General features: G+C 30.9%; 1 protein-coding gene across 1 annotated transcript; it reads right to left on the reverse strand.

Moving 5' to 3' along the window:
• Nucleotides 1-22: 22 nt before the first annotated feature.
• Nucleotides 23-25,025, reverse strand: LOC130899012 (low-density lipoprotein receptor-related protein 6). The gene is made up of 18 exons (XM_057808680.1): nucleotides 24,720-25,025; nucleotides 22,644-22,870; nucleotides 21,857-22,044; nucleotides 21,462-21,752; nucleotides 19,458-20,065; nucleotides 17,487-17,828; nucleotides 16,825-17,137; nucleotides 13,027-13,311; nucleotides 12,674-12,954; nucleotides 11,502-11,744; nucleotides 11,218-11,369; nucleotides 10,661-10,935; nucleotides 9,699-9,884; nucleotides 8,217-8,574; nucleotides 7,949-8,158; nucleotides 939-1,215; nucleotides 465-647; nucleotides 23-411 (listed from the first exon to the last, which is right to left on the reverse strand). Exons 1-18 carry the CDS (start codon nucleotides 24,784-24,786, stop codon nucleotides 128-130), a joined length of 4,770 nt encoding a protein of 1,589 aa, XP_057664663.1. The 5' UTR covers nucleotides 24,787-25,025; the 3' UTR covers nucleotides 23-127.
• Between the last annotated feature and the right edge of the window lie 552 nt (nucleotides 25,026-25,577).

A 25,577-nucleotide genomic window follows, 5' to 3' on the forward strand; every position in this document is an offset into this window, starting at 1 on the left:
TATAAATAATGGAAACGACTCGTTAACAATAATTAAATATATATGTATAACTGTAGCAATAGTGTCAAATATAAAATTACATACTTTTTTTACACATTAGTCTCAACAAAAATTTTAAAATCTTATGTCATGAATCATAACCTCCTTTAGGCGAAGCAACAGGTGACGGAGGAGGGGGAAGAGGACTGAAATAGGTAGACGAACGTGAGCTAGGTGAAGGAGGACAACTTTCTTGATGGCACACTGATCTTGGGGTTGGTGGAGGTGGAAATGGACCACCATCATACCGACCTCTTGAGGGGTAGTTGTAGTCACTCTCGTCGTTTATATCTGTGGTACAAGGAGTTGGTGGTGGAGGTTGATTTATGGAACGATAATGGCGATAAGGTCGGTACCGAGAAGGACTACTTCCTATAAAAAAAAATAATTACAAACTGGGATCTATGGATTTATTTATTTATTACCTCTTGTGGAAGCAGCTGTGGTAGCAGGACTAGGTGGAGGATTAAGAGTCTCACATGGATATCCAGTAACACTGGAACCATTAGTATTTGAGCTACTAGATGCACCTGTAACATGCCTTCGATCAAACGATGACGGGCAACCACTATCATTTAACATTGACATTCGAACAATGTCTGGTATGCCTGAAAAATAGTGCTGATATGAATACATCTTGCAAATTGAAATTGAATCAAATATATTTAATTTGATTCATCATCATTATTAGAATTTCTCAAATTCCTAGTTCTTTTTACAACTGCAACTTTGTGTCTTTAATAACTTAATTATGTTTACATAATTATTCAAATGAATGATTTTTCTTGTTTATATTTTTTTCAACAACAATTAAAATAATCCTTTTGTGCTCTTGTGTCCTTAACAATTGAACAATATATATGCATGTTAGAATGATTAACATCAACTTAAAATGTTACCTTTGCGATATTTCAAATTTCCAGTAGCATTTGGATGCATCGGATTTAAAGATTCCATTTGATCGTTCACTTCTTCATCTCTTGGCAAAAGCCTTTTTCTGAATAACAATACTGAAACTATGACAAAAACGAATATACAAGCTAAAACAGATAATATAACTGTATAAGCAACGGGTTTTCCAGATGCTTTGCAATCTTTTTCATCAGATCCATCTGCACAGTTTTCATTACCGTCGCAGACTAAGGATGATGGAAGGCACACTTCAGTTTGAGGACACTGAAACAAAAGAAAAAATATATGAATAATAACTAATAATTCTAAAGAAATATTAGTGAAGAATTGTTGCATTCATGAATTTACCTACTACTAGAAGACAGTTTAAAAATAAATGTATTGTTATAATGATTTCCTAAAAGCTTACCAGTCTTGAACTATTTTCACAAAAAGGAAAAAAGTTTTGTTTTATTTGATGTTTAAGGAATTGAAAATAAAAACGGATTATTGCTTTTATTGAACAGGAAACATTTGCTCCTTAATTTTATAGATTACACAGAATGACTCCTATTTTTATAAAAATCAAAAATCAGCAATGTTTAACCCATAAAGAGAATTGTATTATATTTTCACAGTATCTGACAACTTTTCTTTTGGTAGTTGATGTGGTATAATCAATGTTTCACATGTAATGTAAAAACAATAAAAAACCAAAAAAATACCTGACAATGATTGGAAACAAATTGAAACTATTAAATTTAACTTAACAGAACTGCAGCCAATTTATAAACTTATGGGACTTCATAGAATGTAGATACATTGAACAACAAAGACAACAAATATGTATCAAACTATCAACAGTTATTTTAAATTTTTCTTGTGATTTGCTCGTACTAAACTCAATACGAAACGTATTGAGTTAAATCTAAGATTTTCACAAACATTCAACACAATCAGTACATACAATATCCCAAACATGTCAATCCAGTAGCATTTTTCCCCCTCCCTCAATTAATATATCAAGATCAGTCTAAATTTTTCCTACAAAGTTTAAAAAAACTAATTATCAGAATATTTTTGCTATGCCACATCTGTTTAATCTTAATTGCGAGGTCTGCCTATTCGGCCAGTTTCTCCTGGTGTTTATGGAGAACGTTGAGCTTTCTGTATGGTTACATCGACTAGAAGGATTGAATTGACTCTTCTATCAACCACCACGATGTCAGGTCTGTTATTCTTCACCTGTCTATCGGTGATAAAGGACCTGTCATAATATAGTCTAACATTGTCATTCTCCGGTACTGTCTGAGGCTGGTACTTGTAATATAGTGTATATGTTTTGAGAAGACTGAAATGTTGGCCAGATTCTGGTGGACGATGTGCATACTTGATTATGCCGGTGCAGTTAATATTAGCACACTACAAACAGATGTTAAATGTTATTTTTATTAATTTCCACTTAGCGCTTGTGTTGGGTTGCTTTAGTCCTGTAACACCAAGTGCACACTGTGCATTTATGGTATTACTTGATTTGATGAATTCACTGCACCTCCCACACTATGTGGTTGTGTTTTCCCAGGACTTCTTTGTAAATGTTGGAAGTCACATTGGATATTAACCCAGTTGCTCCTATGATGATAGGTATTACTCTTGTTTTGAGATTTCAATTTATTTCAGTCTACAGGTCCTTATATTGTAGTCCTATGGGATCGCTACATCTATCAATAGGCATAGCTTTCTTTTTTTATCCTTTATTATTAGATCTGGTTTGTTTGCTAGTATCTTTCCGTCTGCCTGTCTGTCTATACTTGTGTGTACCATACTATTGTAATTTCTTGTTTGTTTACCACTTTGTGTCTACTTGCTCGTCTAGCTACGTGTGATGAATCATTTCGCTAAATGTCCGACACAGTCTGCATTTTTGGTCTATGTTAATTTTAATTATTTTAACTTTCATGTAATTTGTGGCAATGGCTTGGTCTTGGCACGTCCTTAATGAGTACTTCGTTTCGGTCTTGACATGTGTGTAAATGAACCATGCCCATGTCTGCTTTTGGTTCACTGTTTCTTTTTCAATTTCATTTGCAATTTGTCCATATAGCGAGTTACATATGAAGTAACAGCTGACAGGATAGTAGTGAAGTAGTATAGCGCAGAAAATTAGTAATATTCCTAACATAACTAACGCGGAGAAAGTGTGCCAAATAAACCATTATGATAAAACTGCACTTAGAACTTTTATAGCAGGTTGTAGTGGTATCTTAAGAAATAACTTGCATCTTAAAAATCCAGCCTCACTGGAAGATGCAATGGCCTATCTGAATGAATTTGAAAACTTTAAAAAATTATATGGCAATCTAAATGACAATAACCGAGCAACGACGTCCAGATTTAATAGTAATTATCGACAACCTTATTCACAACCAAGATACTATCCTGAAAACCACAGACAACCCTATCATTCCGTTGACAATAATAAACCAGTTAATCAATTCCCCAGTCAATCTATTAATATCCCACCTAGACAAATGCCCCTCAGACAATACCCGACAAACAGACAAGTATTTGGACCTCCACAAAACGTTTTCAGACCAAACCAAAAACCCATGCACCAACTTCCTAAACCAACACCTATGTCAACGACTTCAAGAAATTCTTCCACATTATCACAAAGACAAAGATGGTCAAATAATAACTATTTCGAAATTCTGGACAGAATTCAAATTTTCCTTCCGAAGAGCTATTCACAAACGACTACGACCAATCAGACGAACATTACTATCAGAATCAGAATATGGACGACAATGACCCAAATCAAACTTACTATAACTGTGACAAGACAGAAAATGAAAATTTTATCCAAACGAGCCAACAACAAGGAACACCTTAGTAGAAATTAACATTTCAACAGAAAACGCATTACCTTACATAGAAATTAATAATCCCAAATTAAAATTACTTACAGATACCGGTAGTTCACGTTCAATTATTAAACCTGATATTATAGAAAAAACTTATCCAAATTCCGTTAATCGAATCAATGCACAAATTATGACAACTTTGGGTAGTCAAGATATTGTATATCAATGAACACTTAGAGCATTTCCTGAATTTCAGAATCCAAACTATTTCATCTCCTTTCTATTAGTTGATTTCCACGAATATTTCGATGGTATTATAGGACTAAATGATTTAAGAAATATGAACTTTAATATTGATCTTATAAATAACAAATTAATAGGGCCAAATACTGAGATACCTCTCAGATATAGATGAAAAGAAAACTCAAATATATTATTCTCAGTAGAACCACAACAAAAAATTCTAAAGAAGTTATCTGCTTCTATTTTTAATGGAGAAATATTGATAATTGAAGGTAAAATAGGACCATTGTATATACCGCAAATTTTGCCTGATGCTAGAAACGGATTTGCTCTTGTAGAAATCCAAAACAAAACAGATCAAATAATTTCAGTTAATCCTAAAGAACCTTTAGAGGTAGTCATTTGAAAAATCTAGTTATGATACTAATAATATTAATTCGTTACTCAACTTAAATAACGAAGATAATAATAAATCAAAAAAAAAAATATCGATATATCACAATTAATTAGGACAAACCAGATGAACGCCGAAGAAAAAACTGAAATCTTAAAGCTTATTCGAAAACTTTCATCTTCTTTCATCATCTTTAAAGCTGGTGATAAATTATCCTTCACGGTAAGAACAAAACACGAAATTAAAACGACCGACGAAATTCCTAAACATTATAATTCGTACAGATATCCTTATATTCATAAACAGGAAATAATTAACCAGATAGATGAAATGCTGGATAAAGGCATAATACGGCCCTCAACTTCACCATGGTTATCCCCTATTTGGATAGTCAATAAAAAAGAAGACCAATCAGGGAAACAAAAATATCGTCTAGTCATCAATTATCGGAAACTCAATGAAAAAACGATCCCAGATCAATATCCGATACCAAATATTAATTCGATTCTCGACAAACTGGGAAGATCAAACTATTTTTCAACTATTGAAAAAATTCCATACCAAAAACAGCTTTTAGTGTCGATGACGGCCATTATGAGTTTCTTAGAATGCCGTTTGTGTTAAGAATCTCGCCATATACATTTCAATGTGTTATGGATGAAATTTTAAAAGATCTCCAAAATAAAGTGTGTATGTTCTATATGGACGACATACTAATATTCAGTACCGGACTTCAAGAACATCTTCAAAATTTAAAACTTGTTTTTTCGAAACTACGCGAAGCGAAACTTAAAATTCAATTAGACAAATCGGAATTCTTACGAAAAGAGGTAGAATTTCTAGGTCATATAGTTACAACAGACGGGATAAAACCCAGCCCAAAAAAAATCTCAGCTATTAAGAACTTTCCCTTACCAAAAACACAAAAAGAAATAAAATCTTTTCTAGGATTATTAGGCTACTACCGTAAATTTATAAAAAATTTTGCTAAAATCACAAAGCCTATGACTAAATGCCTGAAGAAAAACGAAAAAGTGATACACACAAAAGAATTTATAGATTGTTTTGAAACATGTAAAAATATTTTAACGTTCTGAACCAATTTTAATTTATCCGGATTTCGATAAAGAATTTGAAGTAACAACAGATAGTTCCAACTAGGCAATAGGCGCAGTTCTTTCACAAAATAACCACCCTATATGGTATACATCAAGGACTCTCAATCCAGCCGAAATAAACTATTCAACGATTCAGAAAGAACTCTAGCAATAGTATGGAGCTGCAAATACATACACCCATACCTTTTCGGCCAAAAATTCACAATATATTCAGACCACAAGCCACTGTAGTGGCTCTTCTCCATGAAAGACCAAAATTCTATACTAGTCAGATGGAGATTGTCATCAAATATAAAAAAGGATCGTCGAACTCAGCCACAGATGCCCTAAGTAGAAATCCATGCATAGAATTGAATGCTATGGATAATGAATCAATAATAAATAACGTACGAGATGCGGATGATATAATAGAAAACTTCCTACAAAATCCTGACGAAATTCCTCCACTCTCTAGTCCTCAACTCGAATAAATACTGAATAATATAGGACCCACTAACACCGTAAATCAAGAAACAAATGTTGTTCAAGACATACAAAAAGAATCAGACAGACCTCAAGATTTAAACCCGAAATCTGACATTGAAACTCAACATACGTCGACAGAGAATCCTATTTTTTCTATTCCAATTACTGAGAGAGTATTAAACACATACAAGAACCAAATATTCATAACTGGAGAAATAGAATCGATCAAATGTTAAACTGCCAAAATTTCCACTAAAAATCCCAATATCCAACCACTATCCCAAAATTTCTGGTAGCTTATCTTTACTAGCCATAATTTTATTAATACTGGGATGGATTTTTAAGAAGAAAATCAAGAAAACTCTGCAAAAATGCTGCAAAAACCAGAAAAAGAAAGAAAATTCAATAGAAGAGTCCAAAATCGAACACCACTCCATTATGTTCTCATCTTAGAGGGGAGGAGTTGCATATGAAGTAACAGCTGACAGCATATAACAAATATGATGACTTCGCGGAAACGCAGAAGATAATAAAAACTGTATTTCTTTTAATAATTCATTCTTTGTTCTTACGTTGCTCAATAAACATAGATTGTAATTGTAATTTTTGTTTTTAAAAATCCAAATTAGAAGTTTTAATATATAATTAGCAGTTTCTTTCTGTTCTGTTTTGTCAGTTTTATTTATTGTTTTCATCTCTTTACTAGTTGGTGAGTCCTTCCTTGACTATGGGTTGTTTCAATGCTCACCACTCTTCTGGGTAAGTATGATCTGTCGATGTCGGTACGCGGATGTAATGCACTGTACAAGATATTTTTCTTATATCTGCTTGAGTCCATTTTATGAATTCAGTACTATATTAGACTACCGGTATTACAGGTAATGTTATCATTTTTTTATTAGTATAGCTTATTTTTTGGACACAGTTCTCTTTTTAGTATCTCTCTTATTCTCCGGTAATATTCTTTCTTCAGTTTTGACTTCGTGTTGGACTTAGTCGTGCTCTTCTAAGCCCAGGTACTTATACACTTCAGTTTGGTTAAGTGATCTGATTGTTATGTTTTCACTTCTATGTTTTTTTTTGTAGCTTTCTTTTAACGAATTAGGCTTTCGCCCATTTTCAAGGCCAAGTTTAGCGTCATTTTGAACTATTAATATTAAGTCATAGATATCTTTTGTTCATGATATTTAGTATCGAGTTAAGAGGATACAAAGCTACGCAGAACAGTAGAGGAGACTAGGAATCTCTTAGGTAGTTACCATTATTTATTTTTACACCTTAATTTGTATTATTCTCACCGCTATTTGTTCTTCTAGAGTCTGATTCTGTCAAGTAAAGGTCGGTGTTACACTTTTGCATGATTCTGCTGATGAAGGATATGGGGGTGGTTGATGTTCTATAGATATTTAGGGTTTCTACAATCGAGATGTGCGGTATACAGTTGTAAGCTTTTCGGTATATATTATCGATTCACGATAATAGCAGGCTTTACTTTCGTTCTTTGTAGTTTCTGTGAATCATTTTACTAATAAGGAGGTGTTCTTCTCAGCCGTATGTATTTTGAGCCTTTTTGCTCAGTTGGAAATAGCTTGTTTGTTATTATAATTTGCAGAGAATCTGATGATTGTATTTTCAATGTCTTTTGAATAGGGGAATTTTGATTTTATACTTTTGGACATAATAATATTCTCTAGCAGCGGGCCTACAAGTCTATAAACTTGAAGATTTTTTCAAGGTAATTTTTTCTATTCTATGGGCGGTTTATGAGTTATGGTAAAGATCTCCTCTTTATTAAGATTCTAGTACATGCTAATTTTAAGAATTGATAATTTATCGCCCCAAATTGTTAATTTTTTAGTTCATATTTTTAAAATAATAAGATAGTATTATGGGAGAATATGTTAGTGAAAATTTGAGTTTAATGGAAAATTTACCTGATAACCATTTTCACAACAATTCTTTTCATCTGATCTGTCTCTACAATGCGGATAATTATCACAGTAATTCTTTTTGTCGATGCATTCCCCATTTAAACAACGAAATTGATCAGGAAGACATTTTGGGCAATCTGCTTCATCTGAACCATCTCCACAATCTTTTTGACGGTCACACTTCCATGCAATTGGTATACACTCTGTTTTGTCCTAGTAACAATAAAATTCATCAATATGCTAAATATTGTAGTTAAAACACTATACTAACCTTTTCCGGCATGTTGCATGTGAATCTATCATCACCACAATGTGGAGGTACCACGCAAGTTCTCTTATCATCGTTAAGGATTTTTCCATGGGGACATGCGCATATTAATGAAGTACTATTATGAATACAGAAATGCGAACACTTGTGAGTAACTTTAGAGCAAAGGTTTTCAGTGTAATTTTTCACAGAGATCAAATCAAGTATATGTGTTGCTTGTATTGGTAAAGTTGAACGAGATTTTCCTGATAATATTTCAATCCTTTGCAGTTGATCTAATTCTTTGTCAATCCAGTACAAGAAACCTAGATGGACTGTTAGTTGGGTTATTATAGAGTTACTTTCATTCAGTACTACATGCCTAGAAGAAAATGTTTGTTTAAAAAAAAATGTATTTCTGGAGGGAAATTTTGTTATACTAATTATTTGGACAAATTCAGTAACATTCGTTGTTAGCTGAAGGTAAATTAGTTCATAAATATGAAAATGATCTGCTCCTTGATTCCACCAGTGAGAAGACCCTCTTCATATACTACAGATTATTTACAAAAAAATAGAAGTGAATCTTCTGAAAGAATCAGAAGTTTTCTTTTAGAAAAAATGTCTTTTCGGACCGTCAGTGAGGAAGTGAAATTGGTGCCAATAAATAATCCTCCATAGTACCATTGCACAAATTGACCAAAATTGGATGGAAAATTGTTAAACTTGTAACAGCTAGGTTTATCTGGTTATTATTAGAATTCACAATGCCACATCTAATAATAGAAGAGGGAAGCAAAATGGAATTGCTCTCAATTTTTCTTAAAATTCATTGGCATATGAAGATTGGATTCTAAATTGATAATACCTTCAATGTGAAATGATTACAATAATTTTTTTAAGAATATTCAAAACAATTTTTATAATTATTTATAATAATTTGCATAATCTAATCTTCTAATTGTAGACAGAATTAAGTTGATACTAACGGACTTGTATCGCCTACAGATATAACAACACAAATAAATATATATCTGCTAAGAATGAACTTCAAACACTCAGGTTGGTTATTTCTGAGTTAGGTTACCTTACCTAACCTAACCATTTGAATATGGATTCACTCAGCTGATAAATCGTGTCTTCTCACTGATGCCTCAAAACTGAATTTAAAAGCTGTACCAATTCATACTGGGAATAAATTACCCTCTGTACCAGAAGAGATGAAGCAAGCACGTGAGTCCATGAAACCACTTATAAAAAAATGGGTATGAAGAACTCAATAGGCATATTTGTGGGGACTTGAAAATTATGGTTCTTAAACTTTTGAACCAATGTAGCAGATCCAAACTTTATCCATTATTAGTTTAGTAGTCAACATAAACTATTATTTCATTTGCTTCGTCAATATGTATTAAAACCAAACACCAAATACCATGTTGTGTGAGCGCTATTATTCGACAAATATTGCTTATTTTTTATCCATAGAAATTAGATATGTTTACTTACTGATTTTCTCCATCAATATTACTGATGTAAATACCATGTCCTTGTGCCCAAACAATGAGATCATTTTCTGTATCAACTGCTATAGCAGTTATGTTACTTGCTTTAGTAATAACTATTCTATGGGAGCCATCTAACCGTACACGTACTAGTTGAGGGGTTTTACCAACATCTGTATAGAATAGTAACCTAGAAGCCAACCATTAGTATTTAAATCACATTCGGGTTTAATTCTTTCAACTTCCATACTCAATTTACGAACTATTTTTATGAAGATTATATAAAAACAGAGCTTTGTTTTTGGTTGTACTTCTTAATGTAGGTATTTCCCATAACTCTATTAGTGATAACTGCCCGCCATAAATTAGTATTTGTAGTCTTTCAATATGCAAATAGATCATTAAACTCTAGACCCGTGTAGCACTTGCATGCTGCTTATATAAGAAAATTCTGAATAAATGCATTTTTGTTAAACTTTACAATTTATTGGAAGGTATTAAGTAGGTATCATACTACTTTCACTTAATGTTTCAACAGGCCAACGAAATCGTTAAAGTACCGCAGCTATTGCCGTTGAAGCCTTTTTATAATTACATAACCAAACAGTAGGTTGTGGTGTGCTATAATTACCACTATTGAAGTCATCCGCAAAAGACGTTCAAAAAATCTAAATCCCTGCAACTTTTTCTATAAGTAAAGGTTGCTTGACTGATCATGTCATTGAATAAGTCATATTCTCTATTCTCCATTTGATTTTAAAAAAACTCTAGAACAAAATGCTATTTTTTAAATAATTTTCTTTTCCCTACATGAGGTTTATTTTACGTTGTTCACTGATTGGACACTTTGCTGAAGAGAGCACACTTTTTTTTATATTTTCATTATAACTTTATTCAGATTTCATTACTTTTGTGAAAAAGTGTTCATCTTACATTAGGTTCAAGTTTACAGTAAGTCAAGTTTACCTTTTATCTACATGTAGTGCAATAAGACGTGGTTTTTCTTTTTCTCTTTTTTCCAAATTGCCAAACGAATTTTGATTTTCCAAGTATGTGACATTAATAACGTCATTTATTTCACAAGTCCAAAACAGCAATCTACCCACTGGATCTAGAGCAATGTCAAATGGTTGTATTTCTTTATGACTTGAAACAATATTCATATCAGTTTTTGGTTTTCCACTCTCCATTTTTTGTTCCGTTGCTTCCGATTTTTTTATCGATCGAGATTTACTATCAATCTAAAAAAGAAAATAGTAGATTTTTGAACACAATTGTTGTAATAAGAATACAACAGTTGAAGCAAGAAGTTACATAATACACAGTTCAAGAATTACAATACTAGGTAAAAAATTTTTCAAAGACATGACCATGAACCATTCTTATTGGGATATCTATTAAAAGTAATTATTGTGGAATTTAAAGTTTGTCACGACATATATGATAATCTTTCAACTTGATCTAACAAATAAATAATTTTTTTGGCTAAAATGAACATCAAAAAAATTAAAACACGGACTTACCCAGTATAAATAATTTGTTCTTTGGTCATAATCTATTGCCTTTACTGCTTTCAAACCTTGTATTGGTAAAACTGCTTCTGGGCAATCAGATGTATCAGGAACTAACCTAACTATTAAGTTTCTTAAACTAAATATCATGAAATTAATAGGAGCTAAAATAAAGAATATAGTAATTAATTTATCAATTATTTGAATTAAGTAACTGTTTAATTAACCATTGATTAAACAGTAACATATGTGATGGTCACGTTAGCTCAGACTTCAATATATTGAATACTACTTACGTATACATTCTTTTTGATTCAATGTATAATGGTTTGGACATGCACATGTGTAACCTGTTTGTTCTTCATCCACTTTCGGTGGTAGTGCAAGACATAGATGAGAACAACCACCATTACTTGTGGCACACTGATTTGTATTTCTATTTTTATATTGGTAATGTACCAATAAATCAGTTACGCCCTCAATTTTATTAATTCTTACTTTATTCGAACCATCGGTTTTGTTTGCACGAAACACTTCACCTAAAAGAGAATTTTCAATACATAAAAATTCATTTCAAATAAAATACATTATAATTACAAAGAAAGAAAGGATGAAATTAATTATAGAGTACGAATTTACTTTACTACGACTTGTCCCAAATAATCTGAGCCTTTGTACTCAATTGATCCAATCTCTCTATTTCTTAATTTAGGTCACTAAATCTTATACTTCACTTTTATTTACTACAATTTACTCACAATAGGTCTTGTTATAAAATTTCAATTACAATATAAATTTTTAGGAAAATAAGTTTCTTCTTCACGTATCAGTATATTATGTTTTCAATAATAATTTCAATATAAAGATTTGCTAAATTAAAAAAGCTGCTCAAAAAAATCAGCCGTTGATGATTTTTACACATGATTCTATACTGCACCTTGATAATGTAAAAATAGGAAAATCCATTTCTTTTATTTTTCTGAACATTTTGACTATGTATTTAATTACAACGATATTTGATAATCTATGGTGAAAAAAACAAGCAGCTGTTAATAACTTTTTGTAATATGGTAATTGTTACATGTTTGAAATGAAGAGCAACTTAGATAAAAACATTTATTATGTAAGATGAATATTGTTTGGAATTAGCTATAATGTGATTTCAACACTAACACAAAAACCTTTTTTAATATATTAATCGGATTTCTCTAATATTTTCAGGACTGTTTTTATAATTTGAAAGTTCAATTCTTGATTAAATAAATGAGATGACAATTTTTTATCAATACATGAACCTTCATGAAATTCTCATTGCAAAAATCAAAATTAGACAAATTGCTATTAACCAAAGAGGGATCAATAAAACTTCACATATATCTAACTGTTAACTCAATTCGCATTTTCATTAATTCAAATGAATCAACTGTATTGTGTACATAATAAGAATATTTTCTAAATATGATTTTACCTGTTTTATTGTCACTCCAATAAATCAGATCTTTGTAGAGTGTCAAACCTACAGGTTCAAAAGTATTTTCCTTGAAAATGATCTTCTGATCATTTCCATTTAAATCAGACGACATAATAGCAGGAGTCTCTCGTTCGGTCCAGTACAATCGTTTCTTATCATAATCCAATGTAAGGCTGTTGGCGGGTTTATCAGTTGATATGAGTTTAGACTGATTTTTTCCATCCATAGCGGCCTTTTTAATTGAATTTGTAGAGCCCCATTCAGACCAATAAATATATCTAAAATAATAAGCATATATATATATATATATATATTTATATGTATTGTATACTGTAATAGTATTTTCTTACCCTTCCTCAGGATCTACAACAATACTGTGAGGTTCATAAGCTTCATTCCATAACAAAGTACGTCTACTTCTACCCATAAGTCTAGAAACTTCGATTCTATGAGACACTGGATCTGTCCAGTATATATTTAACCCTAACCAATCAACAGCTATGCCTTCCGGGGATGTTAAACCTAAATCTATAACTTTCTGGATATCAGAACCATTCAAAAATGCTCTCATTATACTGCGAAGTTTGCTATCACTCCAATAAATACGCATTGTATTTGTATCAAAGTCAATGGCACTAAAACCAAAAATTTGATAATCAAATCACAAGTTCCAATAATCATTGTATTTTTGATATGATTTAAAACTAAAAGTTTAGTAATTTGAGTGTCCTCCTGAAAGTTTTCTTCAAGATGATTTCTTTCTAAGTAACAATATCTTAAAAATATATACCAAATTATCCATCCAGATAAAACCAATGTTGCATACAAAAAAGTAAAGGTAGTATTTACTATCTCTAAATCTAATTTCTATGGATCTTTACGATTAACAAACTAGAAATCTAGAATTTATCTCTTGCAAAAAAAGTACAGTTTATTCATTTAAAAACATCTAAACTATTTATATGCTAGTAGCATTAAGGTGCTAATAATATAATCCTAATCCTAGTATTATTGAATCGTCTTCAGACATATTTTAAAAGCTTTCTCAGTGCAAGCCAGCTAATTCTGGTGCATTTAATCAGTTTCATAACACTACAACCATTGCATCCAGACGACCGAGCTCTGCAGGTCAAATCTCATAATATGTACTTTTTGCAAAGCATTTTCCACCATTCTGAAAATTGACCTAAGCCAACCACCCCCACCTGTATATACTAGCCAAGAACTAAAATAATAATTCTAAACAAGGTAAATACAAACACTTTTGAACCATCCAAATCATCAACAAAATAATGACAGTTCTCACTCACCTTCTTATAGTATTCTATGGTTATCAGCTGACATAATGATTTGACATTAAAATTTTTTTCCAGAATCGTGATATTAGAATTTTGTTGTCAAAATTAAATTTAAATATGGAAGATATAATTAACAATTTTGGAAAGTTTATGGCACAGCCAATTGTGGTTCACATATATTCGATTCCACATTTTTCCATCGAAATATTTTTGGCCTTGTTGTTGTGTGTATGTCATATACTCCTTATTTTTCATGTTAATGAAGTATTTCGAAGAGCAAACGCAGATGCAATGGTAAAACTTAAAGAGAAATATTCACATCTAAATAAAACTGGCTGCTGCTCAAGAATTCACGTAACTCCTAGAAGAAATGAAGCATTTATGAAAAAATCCCACCTTGTTCCATCCTATAGATACCTAGGTAGAAAAAGAAGTTCCACATCAAGTTTTGGGTGGGTGATACCCCAAAAGAAATCTTCGTTATTCAAGAGAATAGACTATCTCTTATCTACTACACCAAGTGAGTATTTGAGAAAATTTAGAAATCGTAAAACTGGAGAAGCTGAACATAAGAAAAACATGAAATCTCTAACTTCTTCACTTGATAATTTTTCAAACAGTGAAAGCACTGACTTCAAAAAGGTATCCGCCAAGAGAACTCTTAGGAAACGTAGAAAGCACATCAAAGAAAGTCCAATTTCAGATGATTCTAAAAAGAAATTTCCAGATTCTGATAAAAGCAGTTTGAACAGTATTGCATGTAATGATGAAAAAGTAGGAGCAACAGTACAAGTCATATGTTTCAAAGAAGGAGAAAGCGAGAAAAAGGGAAAAGCGAAAATGGAAGATAAAGGAGATTTAAATAAACAGTCCCAAGATACTGTCGCAGAAATGGCTGACTACAGTGACTATTCTGATAGAAGCCTACAAACTTTGCAGGATGAAAATATCCATTGGGATAGTTTCTTATAAAGTGATTAACAAATTTGAATATACTACTGAAGGACGATATCCAAAATTATTTTAATGTAGCTGTTTCAATTCATTTTTCACGTTCAGTCAAGTTTAGTAATATTGTTAAATACCAAATTTCTTGTGTTCTCATGAAGTTTAAATAAAACGGTAAAAAAATTGTAGATTTTTTATAAAATCATTATACTTGGATTATTTTCTACAAACTACACTCATTGTTAGTTAAAAAGTAAATACTAATAATTTCATTCTCATTCTATAAGAGAGAGACAATATATATATATATATATATATATATATATATATATATATATATATATATATATATATATATATATATATTAAAAATTTAAAATAAAATTGTAAACTACTCACGAAAGTCGTGATGCAATGGCAAAACTAACAGCTGCAGCAATACAAAAGGACTAATATTTTTGTGTGTAAATGAAGTAAACATAACAGGAGAGGCACTATGCAAGAAGGAGAATTAACAATATTATAACAACAGTAATATTACTTTATCAAGTTTAATAAATAAAATATATCAATCATAATTTACAATCTAATTTATATTAGATTTTAGTTAATGGTTAACAATTGTCATTTAACTATATACACTTGAGAGTGTGCTAAGTTTAATGAAAATAAGTCAAATATAAAGTACAAAGACCTGCTTGTGTGTATCACTAAAATTATAAGAAGGTTCCCCACTAAAAGACTGATGATTATTATACCTCTATACAAAGTGGTAGATGGATTAGCCCGGAAGGCAATTTTGTGTTATTGAAAGAAGGTACAGGTAATGACAGAATTAAAAAGCAGAACGTGGTTCTCTCTAAGCAAGTACGTGTCATAAGAGAATCGTGAGAATGTGATCAATAAGTTAGTTTTATTCTACCATACACACCATCAAATGCAATACAAACGGTTTGAAAACCACTATGAAAACTAGCGCTGGATTATACGGACTTCTGTAAGAGAAACTATCTGATAAAAGTACTTGCCATTGAGAGGTGTGGAAATAAACCTGGAAACAAACTAGGTGACCCAAAGGATAAAAAGAGGCCAACAATACTTGCCAAGAAAGGGGTGCAAAAACTGTTCATTGGATTCTAATCTTTTTGTGGGATAGGAAAGTGCACGTAAAAGAGAGAGTTAGACTGGAAAAAGAATATAAAGAGAATTACTGTCGCCATATGCTTCTACAACTGGACTACTTCAAACAATTCTTTGGGAAATTTAATGCTCTGAAAGCTAAGAAATATCTGGATATCACACGTTATACTACACTTTCTCACTGGATTTCTTACAGAACATTGAACCGTCAGGAAGCACCTGATGAGATATGGGGAAGAGAAATGCACTACAAATTATCCAGTTACAGAATGCCTTGCCATTACTAGCAATACAGAAAATTCTTTGAACAGGACATTTGTAGGAGCAAGAAATGATCTCCTTCGAGCCAGCTCTGAAGCTGGAATTACCCCTGTACAACCTACAATCTAGGTTTTTATAGAATCTCTTGAAAAAAAAATGTAATTGTTATAGGAAATATTAAAGGTAATGAGAAGTACTTATTTACTAAATATGTAATAAGTTGAGTTTTTCCAATATTTTCTCAAATCTAAGAATCCCCATGATACAAAATTTTATAATTCCACCTTTTGTAACTTTTTAAAAATGTCTAATCGTAGGTCATCATAAAAAGAATTGTATTTGATCCAATAAATATAGTGTATTTTCTTCCAAAAATGAAAAGTACTTTTTAATAATATTCCATTGTCTTCTGCTTATCATTGTATATTAATTGGTCACCTGAACAATATACATATATACTATTATTAAAGTCATAATTATATTAAAAAAGTTGCTACTTACCTAGCATGCTTTATGCCTGCTATTGGAATCGTAATTTCATAATGTTCATTTTCAATTCCAATTCTACCTATATTAGTTCGTTTTGAATATAACAAAAATGCTTTTGGCTTCACACAAGTTTTTCCATCTTTTTTTAATTCATGGTCTATTTGACAAGCACATATTCTTTCTTGATTGTGTTTGTAAAGGCACAGTTGTGAGCAATTACCATTATTATCTTTACACAAGTTCCAACCTATGGAGGCATTCAAATTTATAGCTCTAAGCCCCATAACATTTTCCATTTGATCAACAATTACTTCTCTGTCACTTCCTGAAAAAAATTCAGCATCAATCTCTAATCTAAAATAATCGTTTAATGTTCTGTAAAATTATATGTAATAATACAACCATAAATTTGAAATCTTTATTGGTGTTCAAATGTCTTTAAAAGAACCAAAAACTTAATACACCCTGTTAAATAACTAACATATTTCTCTGATATGGCTCCAGCCATATTTTGTCTCGTTTCAAAGTTCTAAGTTCTAAGAAATCATGTACTGAAGTTGATATCCAAAAAAGTGATTGAAAAATGGTTTCAGGTATGGATCATTATTTTATGGCTTTTAATTCTAGGATGTCCGAAACTGCAGATGATACAATAAATCTGTGAATTTATTTACCTGTTTCTTTATTAGCTCTATCGATAGCTCTTCGCTGCCAATCAGTCCAATAAATATAATCATTCATCAAAGTGAAACCAAATACATGAGGCACATTATCATTTATAAGTTCTCTTCTGTTAGTTCCATCCATATTTGCATATTCAATTTTGTCTAATTTAGCATCACCCCAATATATTTTTCTCATTTTAACATCCAGTGTTATACCATTTGGCCATCCTATTCCTTCGGTAACTATTTGTAGCCTTTCTGAACCATCAAGATTGGATCGCTCTATTTTTGGTTCTCTTTCATTCCAATCTGACCAAAATACCCAGCCCAATTCCGGTGCCACTGCAATACCTAGTGAACAAAAATAAATAGTATTAAAAAATTATAAAATGATAGAGAAAAGAAGTAGTAAAAAAAAGTTGTGCGAATATATCAACGAAGCTCTAGAATTAGTAGATGATGAATTTTGGGAATTAGAAACTACAAGCTATAAATACAAGAAAGAATACAAGCATAATTATTAGGTTCGAGCAGGGATATGACAAAATAAACAGGAAGAACACCAAACATATCAAAAATAAACAGACTCAAAAGGTTGTTTCTAGAAAAACCAAATGATTTAAAAAGGGTATAAGTTAAAGTTTACCCTGATAGAGAAAACACAAAGCCAATAAAAAAATGGAATACTCTCAACTGCAAAAGTAAAAGTTGAATGTGGTAAAAGAAGTCTTTCTTAATTAGAAATAACCATGGCTTAAAATACATTGTCTTGTAACACAAAGTTGAGACAGTATAAATTTATCCAAGAACTATTTAAGACATTCCAAATAAAAAGTATGAAGAAAATTGTTTTATTTACGTAATTTGATTATATATAAGATTTATTTTACTAGCGTCAAGTATTCATGTTTTTTATTTGGATTATATTTTGAAAGAAGTAAATTCTAGTTTTTTATACATGTGTCCTTGTCCGACTACACATAACAACTCAACCTCCAATGACGGCAATTGTCTTCACTTCTAATTCCTGTCACAGTATTAGATTTCCAACTTCTCCTCCAATGGCGGTTACATTTTATGTTTCTTGGTCCCCACTATTAAACTAACTCATAGCAATCACTTTCTAGGCTCCTCGTATACAGATGTTGCCACTTTCTTTTCATTTTGAATATGTACAGAACATTCATACATCACCATTACAATCGTAAAATGGATTTGGTGATGGCACTTTTGGCAGTAGAAAATCCTCCTTTTGAGGAGGGCTACTTTTCAGTTTCAATTTTTTTCCTTAGTCATCAAGAATTGCGTCATTAATCTCGTCAGCACTATTACTATTGGTTTGTCCAAAATATCACAATTAAAATTACCATTAATTTCATGAATAAGCTTATTAAGGCTGCCTTGTTCTCTTGTTTGTGCCATTTTGTTTCTACCCTTCTCTTCTAAAATACAGCTTCTCTATTTCTATTTGTTATTTCATGTTACTCAACTTTTATTATTCTTCCTCTTTTCATTCCTTTCTTCGATCAATCACACCGTCGTTTAATTTGTTTGTTTCTCTTCTTGTGATTAACCATGTCAATTTTTTAAGAGTACTAGTCCGTGTCCCATTTCGCAAATTAATTTGTCAATTTCTGTTTCCATTAATTTGTAAAAATAAAGCTTTTTGCACTAATTATGTTTGTACTGATTTTATAAAACTGTGGCAAATATCCAATTCGTACTCACTGTTAAGGCAGTTTTTTTACTATTTAGCATATTTGAAGCTCCTATTCCTCAATATTTTGTAGCGAGATTTTTGTTTGTGTTTATTTTCTTAAGTATTTGGATATTTATTTCTCTATCCCAGAATCATGCAAGTAAAATCATATATCTATTAAAAGAAAAAATTTATTCCTAGATGTGAAAGTATTTTAATATTAACAGTAAATTGAATTACCTACTCTAAAAGTATTATACTTGTTTTTAAGGATTATTTACCTCTTGGGTCAAATAATTTATCCATAATAATAACTTTCCTATATCCTCTGACAAGAGTGGCAACTTCTATCCTATCAGTTCCAGCATCAGTCCAATATATATTCCTTGCAATCCAATCTAAAGCAATTCCATCAGGGTGTTCTATGTCACTCCATACAACGTTCTGTTGGTCTGTACCATCTAATTTTGCTTTCTGAATTTTCCTAACTTCATCATCTGACCAATAAATGTAGTTCTCAACTGGATCAAAATCGACTGCTATTGAATATTTTACATCAAGTGGTAAAGCACTTGAACTATATTCCGGGGAATCTAAATATATCAATCGAATTTCAGGTCTTTTTGCTAATAACAATAATTCCTGTGGCTTATCATAGCAAGTTAAATTATCCATTAATTTATAACCAATTGGACAAGCACAGGAGTACTTTGGTGGATATTGAGACAGAAGACATAAATGAGAACATCCTCCATTATTTGTTTGACATGGGCTAGAAATATTTGGTTGATGTCGAGAATCCCACACATGTATCGCCATAGGGTTTTGCACTGGTAGTAGTTCTGTAGGTTGTTTTTGTTGACCTGCTGTATCAAAATAATGGATCGCTCTAAAACATAAACATTATTGTGTTTGTATTATTGTGTACAGAATCTCCTCGGCCATAGTTTAAGAAGTGTACAACTTCTGGGAAACAAGTTTATCACAAATGTTGCCACAAGAAAATCTTGGAAATGAAGAAGACTTATAGATCCAGAACAATAAGGCATTACTGGAAAGGTATAACAAATTCTTCAACTGTGAATTATTTCTCGTGTTTATGATTGTAGTTTAGTCTCACTTAGCCCTGTAAAACGCTAGAACGTACAGAGATAGCAGTCCACATCAACAAATCTATTTTTCTAAAGTGAAAAGGAGATTGAGAAGAGCTGGCTTTTTTGAAAGTGTAGCAGTAAAGAAATCTCTATCTTCCGGCATGACAATGACCCCAAACATTCCTCTAAGTTGAGCAAATAGTATTTGATAGATTGTAATGATTTGGCCGTCACAGCCGCCCGATCTCAACTCGATTGCGTTGTTATGGGACAAATTGGACATGGAAGTAAGGAAGCAGGGTCCTACTTCCACTTCAAAGTTTTGGAATATCCTGAAAAACGGATGGAACCAAATAGACGACGATTATTTGTCGAAACGAAATTATTAAAGTATGTATGTACCAATTACAGACTTTAGTTCTATTATTATTATATTCCTATCTTCAAAATATAAATAACAAAATCCATCATATTGTTTTTATTTATGTATCACGCAAACTATAGGGTGGGCAAAAACTTTGTGTATATGAATAATGTATAATTGTTAAACAAAGCACACCTACATAATAATAATAATTGTATGCTTGGTTTAAATGTAACATGGAACAGTTTATACAGGATTAAGCTAGCCCATTACAGAATATATGTTAAAAATTACATAGAAATATGTGAAGCAATTTCTCAGAAAATTTGTAGTTTTAATGCTACAGTGATGGAAAATGGATTCAATATTCTTATTTGTAATATCCTATAAGAAGACACATTATCTAAAACTTTGACTTTTATAATCAGTACACTATTACACCCTCTCACAATGAACTTACTAGTCTATGAATGATTTCTAGATTTTCTTGAGAAAACATTTGTAATTCAATTTTGTTCCCAAACCTGTTTTATTAACGAAAAGTAATTCTTATTGGTACTTCAATTACACTATTTATATATGTTTAATATACATTGGCAATTTTCATTTTTTAAAATCTCTTTGTGGGATGAAAATTAAGTCAATATAATATTCACTGCTAACAACTTTTCTGGTCATTATAAAAAAATTCAAATTAATTCAACTGGTTTTTTAGATTCAAACTGTATAATACAATTTTTTTCAAATTTGCTATTATTCTTGTGATAATCTATTACATTAAGGAGAGTTATTGAAAATTTGCTGTGATTTTTTAATAGTTAGTTTACCCTGGATCCCAATCAGTCCAATATAACTTGGTGTCGAATTGGGTCAAAGCAAATGGATATCCAGATCTTTTTGCTAAGACTGTTACCAAATTTTTTCCATCATAATCCATTTTTTTAATAAAATTTAGTTTGCCATCAGTCCAGTATACACAGCTTGATTTCAAATCAATAGTCAATCCATTTGGCCAAAATATGTAATCAGAAACAATCACTTTTCTTGAAATTGGATTACCATCTAAACTTGCTCTTTCAATTTTTGGAAATTCACCCCAGTCTGTCCAAAATATAAAGCTAAAAAAATCGGTAACGGAATTAACTTTGATAGAGATCAACTTTTTCAGTGAAGAATACAAATTTTTGAAAAAAATCAATAACTGTTTTGTTCAAATATTTACCCTGCAGACGGAACTAATGCAATTGCTCGTGGTTGATCAATATCAGTCCAGAATAAAACTTTTCTGTATTTTCCTTCAATGGTGGCTACTTCAATTCTATTTGTTTCACTATCTGTCCAATATAATTTATTTGTTATCCAATCACAAGCTAAACCATCTGGTGTTATAACATCATTAATAATTTCTACCTATAACAAAAAATATATTAATTCAAATGTTCTGAGAATTTACTATAGTCTGTGGCTCCATCTAATTGTTCTTATTTCAACTAATTATTTATTGCTTTTGCAATCTTTCGTTCGAGAGTGTGAAAGCTAATCAGAAACAGAACCAGATTTATAATATGAGCTGTGATAAACTAATAATGACACTTTTGCTTCTCAAAAAGCAAGAAAAATGTATTAAGCCTTCACTCTGCTAAAGGTAAATATTAAGAATAAGCTACAGAAGTTTACAATTTTATCATTATCAATTATTACTGTTATTTTTGAGGCATAATTAAAAAAATTTATAAAACTTCTTTTCTCTGTCATTGAGATTCAATTCTCAAAATCTAAAATCCCCACTGCAAAGCTAGAGTGTCATATAAATGTATTCAACAAAATAGAAAAATGTTTAACTGCCTGCCTCTAAAAGCCAAGATGCTATAAACATCAACATATGTAAATCAACTACTTACTAGGTTGGCCAGAATACTTTAAAAGTTCATATAAATCATATATCATAAAAACAGAAAATAGTTTTATATAAATGGTTATTTATCATTTGGAAAACCTTATCTACTTACTTTATTAGAAGCATTTCCTTTTGAATAGTAGTTGATACTGAAAATACTTTCGTTCTCATGGTCACCCCAAAATATTTTTCTAAGTGCATAATGGTAATCAAATGTTGATATGTATGATGTTGAGTTTTTTGTATTTTTAAATATGATTTCTGGTTTGTAAGCTCTAGAAGAATTAACTAGGCGTATTTCATATACAGTGGAGTATAACAGTAAAGGGGTTTCATTTCCTAAAAAGAAATATAGACAAATTCAGTGTACAAATGTAATAGTACAATTATTTACATATCAGGCTTGTGCTGATTAAAATCCTAATTTAAATCGCTTGATTCTTCAAATTAACATCATGATTTAAATTAATTTTTTTATTCAGAACCAGATAAAAACATAATATAAAAGTTTTTTCAAAAATCAAAAGAAGTACCTGCTTTTAGCAAAAACAACAAAAAAGAAGCACATAATTCCAAATTCCTAAACTAAACATAACACCTAAATTTTATTACTGCCATATTGGGTGCTCTTTTATTCCACTCATTTTACTTTATTTATATGTTTTCACTTCACTTAACTAGCGAAATGCGTGCAATTGTTGGACAACGTCAATTTATAGGTTGAGAAGGAAAACAAGCCTGTATTAAAATTTTTAGACTTATACATTAAAATAATTAACAATAATTTCAAAGAATAAAAATATTCAAATTTTATATCAGATTTTGCCCCACCCTGATAAAAATCAACATGTTAATAACTCAAGTTCATTGGGTTTTCATTGTATTCAGAACCCTCAATGATGCCACAAGTTTATCATGAAGCAATTACAATTAAAAGAAATATATCTAAACAACAGATTTGTGCTGCCTAAATTTTTTTTTCTAATTCAGGAATTGAGTTTAGTGTCCACTTGAGAATGGATAATTTCATAAACATTTTTAGACCACAAGAATTTTATCAATGCAGGTGATTTTTATTGAAATCATGGACAAATCCAATTGGATTCAGTGTTCCTAGTGCTATAAAAAAAAAGTTTGTTCCTGTCACAAGTTGAGATCATTTGATAATTTCCACAGAAGAAGGAGAACCAAATGGATTATTGGAAGAAGTAATGGGGATTTATATTGGTCTTTCTAAAACATTTGTCTCATAATATAAAAGAAAAATATAATTTTCTTCTGACATAGATTTAAATTTTTAATAGATGTAACTAGGCAGTATAACTTCGAAAACACCTAAAGTTCTGAAAGAGAAGCCTTTTCAATAACTTGCAACTGATTAAGAAAGGAATTGATAATGTTCTTATAAATTGAACAAAACTACAGCATGAAGATAATGGTACTAAGCAATAAAAGCAGAGAATTCAACAAAAAAGTAAATATAGCACAACACAATAATGAGGTATTTATTCAATTCATAACAACTGCAAAATTAGGAAATTTACAATTATTCAATTATATTATATTCTTATAGCAAGAATTTCACATTATTTTTAAAATAATTCAGAATAAGATATGTGTGTATGCTCATCATCATTGTTTATAATGTTTTTGATCAAGAAGAAACACACGCGAGACTACAAAGTAACTATTTTTAAATTATATTCATATTGAATTGTATTCTGTGAAGAAGATTTATTGAATTAAACAAGAAATAAATGTAAACTTGGACAGTTTCTTTATAATCCTTTAATAATTAACTGGTGTGCCTAGCTCTACACAATATATTCTACTCTTAAATTGTTAAATGTTTATTGATCCAGCTCCAGATGACATGATTTTGATCTTAAGATTAATACGAAGGTTGATCAGCAGATTTATATTATGCCTGTGGGTTGTTATTATCCTAACCACAAGGGCTATCAAGTGAGCTGTATGCAGTTTTTATTCTCAAAATATTCCTGCAAGTCGAATTTCTGTAATTCATAATGTTTCCTATCGATTCTACGAATATTGGGTTAAACAGATATTCACATAATATATTTTTACTCTGCCTTTAAAATTCATGGACTATGTGGATAAATGAAAGATACGTAAAAGCATGCCCAAAATAAATAATTTCAATTTTTCTGACTTAAAAAACAATTACCTTGGCAAAATGAAGTTACTATCACACAAACTACAGCGGACAGCAAAATATAAGAATATCGAAACATTTGAAGGCACCCCGTCGAACATTCCTACATTTTGTTTACATCTTTGAATTAAAAAGGTAAACCGATGGTTTTCAAACTTTGAATTTCATAAGCACAGAAAAATATATGGTATTTAATTATAACAGTATCCAGCATTTGTATAAAAAAAACTGTACAAACACAACTGGACGCGAAACGAGACGTACCAAAACACAACAAAACAAAAATGGAAGACATAGGATAGTTCAGAGGATAACCGTAAGGTAAACAATAGGTTTTTTACTAGCTGCAGAGTTGACAAGTGTACACTGTATCATAGCTAGTGTAGTTATCACCGCTCTTGTGGCCACTGCGAGCCACCTCGTTGTACTAAACGGGCTAAAGGGAGCAATAAGTAAAGGGCCGAAAATGTACTAATTTATAGTGGTATAAAAATAACCAAAGAATGTTTTAAATTTTTTAAAAATCTAATCTATGTTATTTTTATACTAATATTATCACAAACAATGAACGGTTTTCTTATTAAAATATGCTCCTAACAGTTCGTACCTAAGTGACCTGAGTGAAATGTTAACCTATAAAATTTTGATTTCTATTTCTTTACATTAAAAGATACTACTCATAGTCCATAACTAAAAAATGTGTAATCCATAAAATTTTGATTTCTGTAACCAAAATCGTACGTCCGACATTACATTGCTTTTAGACACACCAAAACATTTTCATTACTTATATATTCATGATGTTATTATTTTTGTTGAAGAAACACAATAGCACCTATTCATTTTCTATCAGGGTATTCTATAATTTAT

Source organism: Diorhabda carinulata, chromosome 1, assembly GCF_026250575.1.
Source record: "Diorhabda carinulata isolate Delta chromosome 1, icDioCari1.1, whole genome shotgun sequence".
NCBI lineage: Eukaryota > Metazoa > Arthropoda > Insecta > Coleoptera > Chrysomelidae > Diorhabda > Diorhabda carinulata.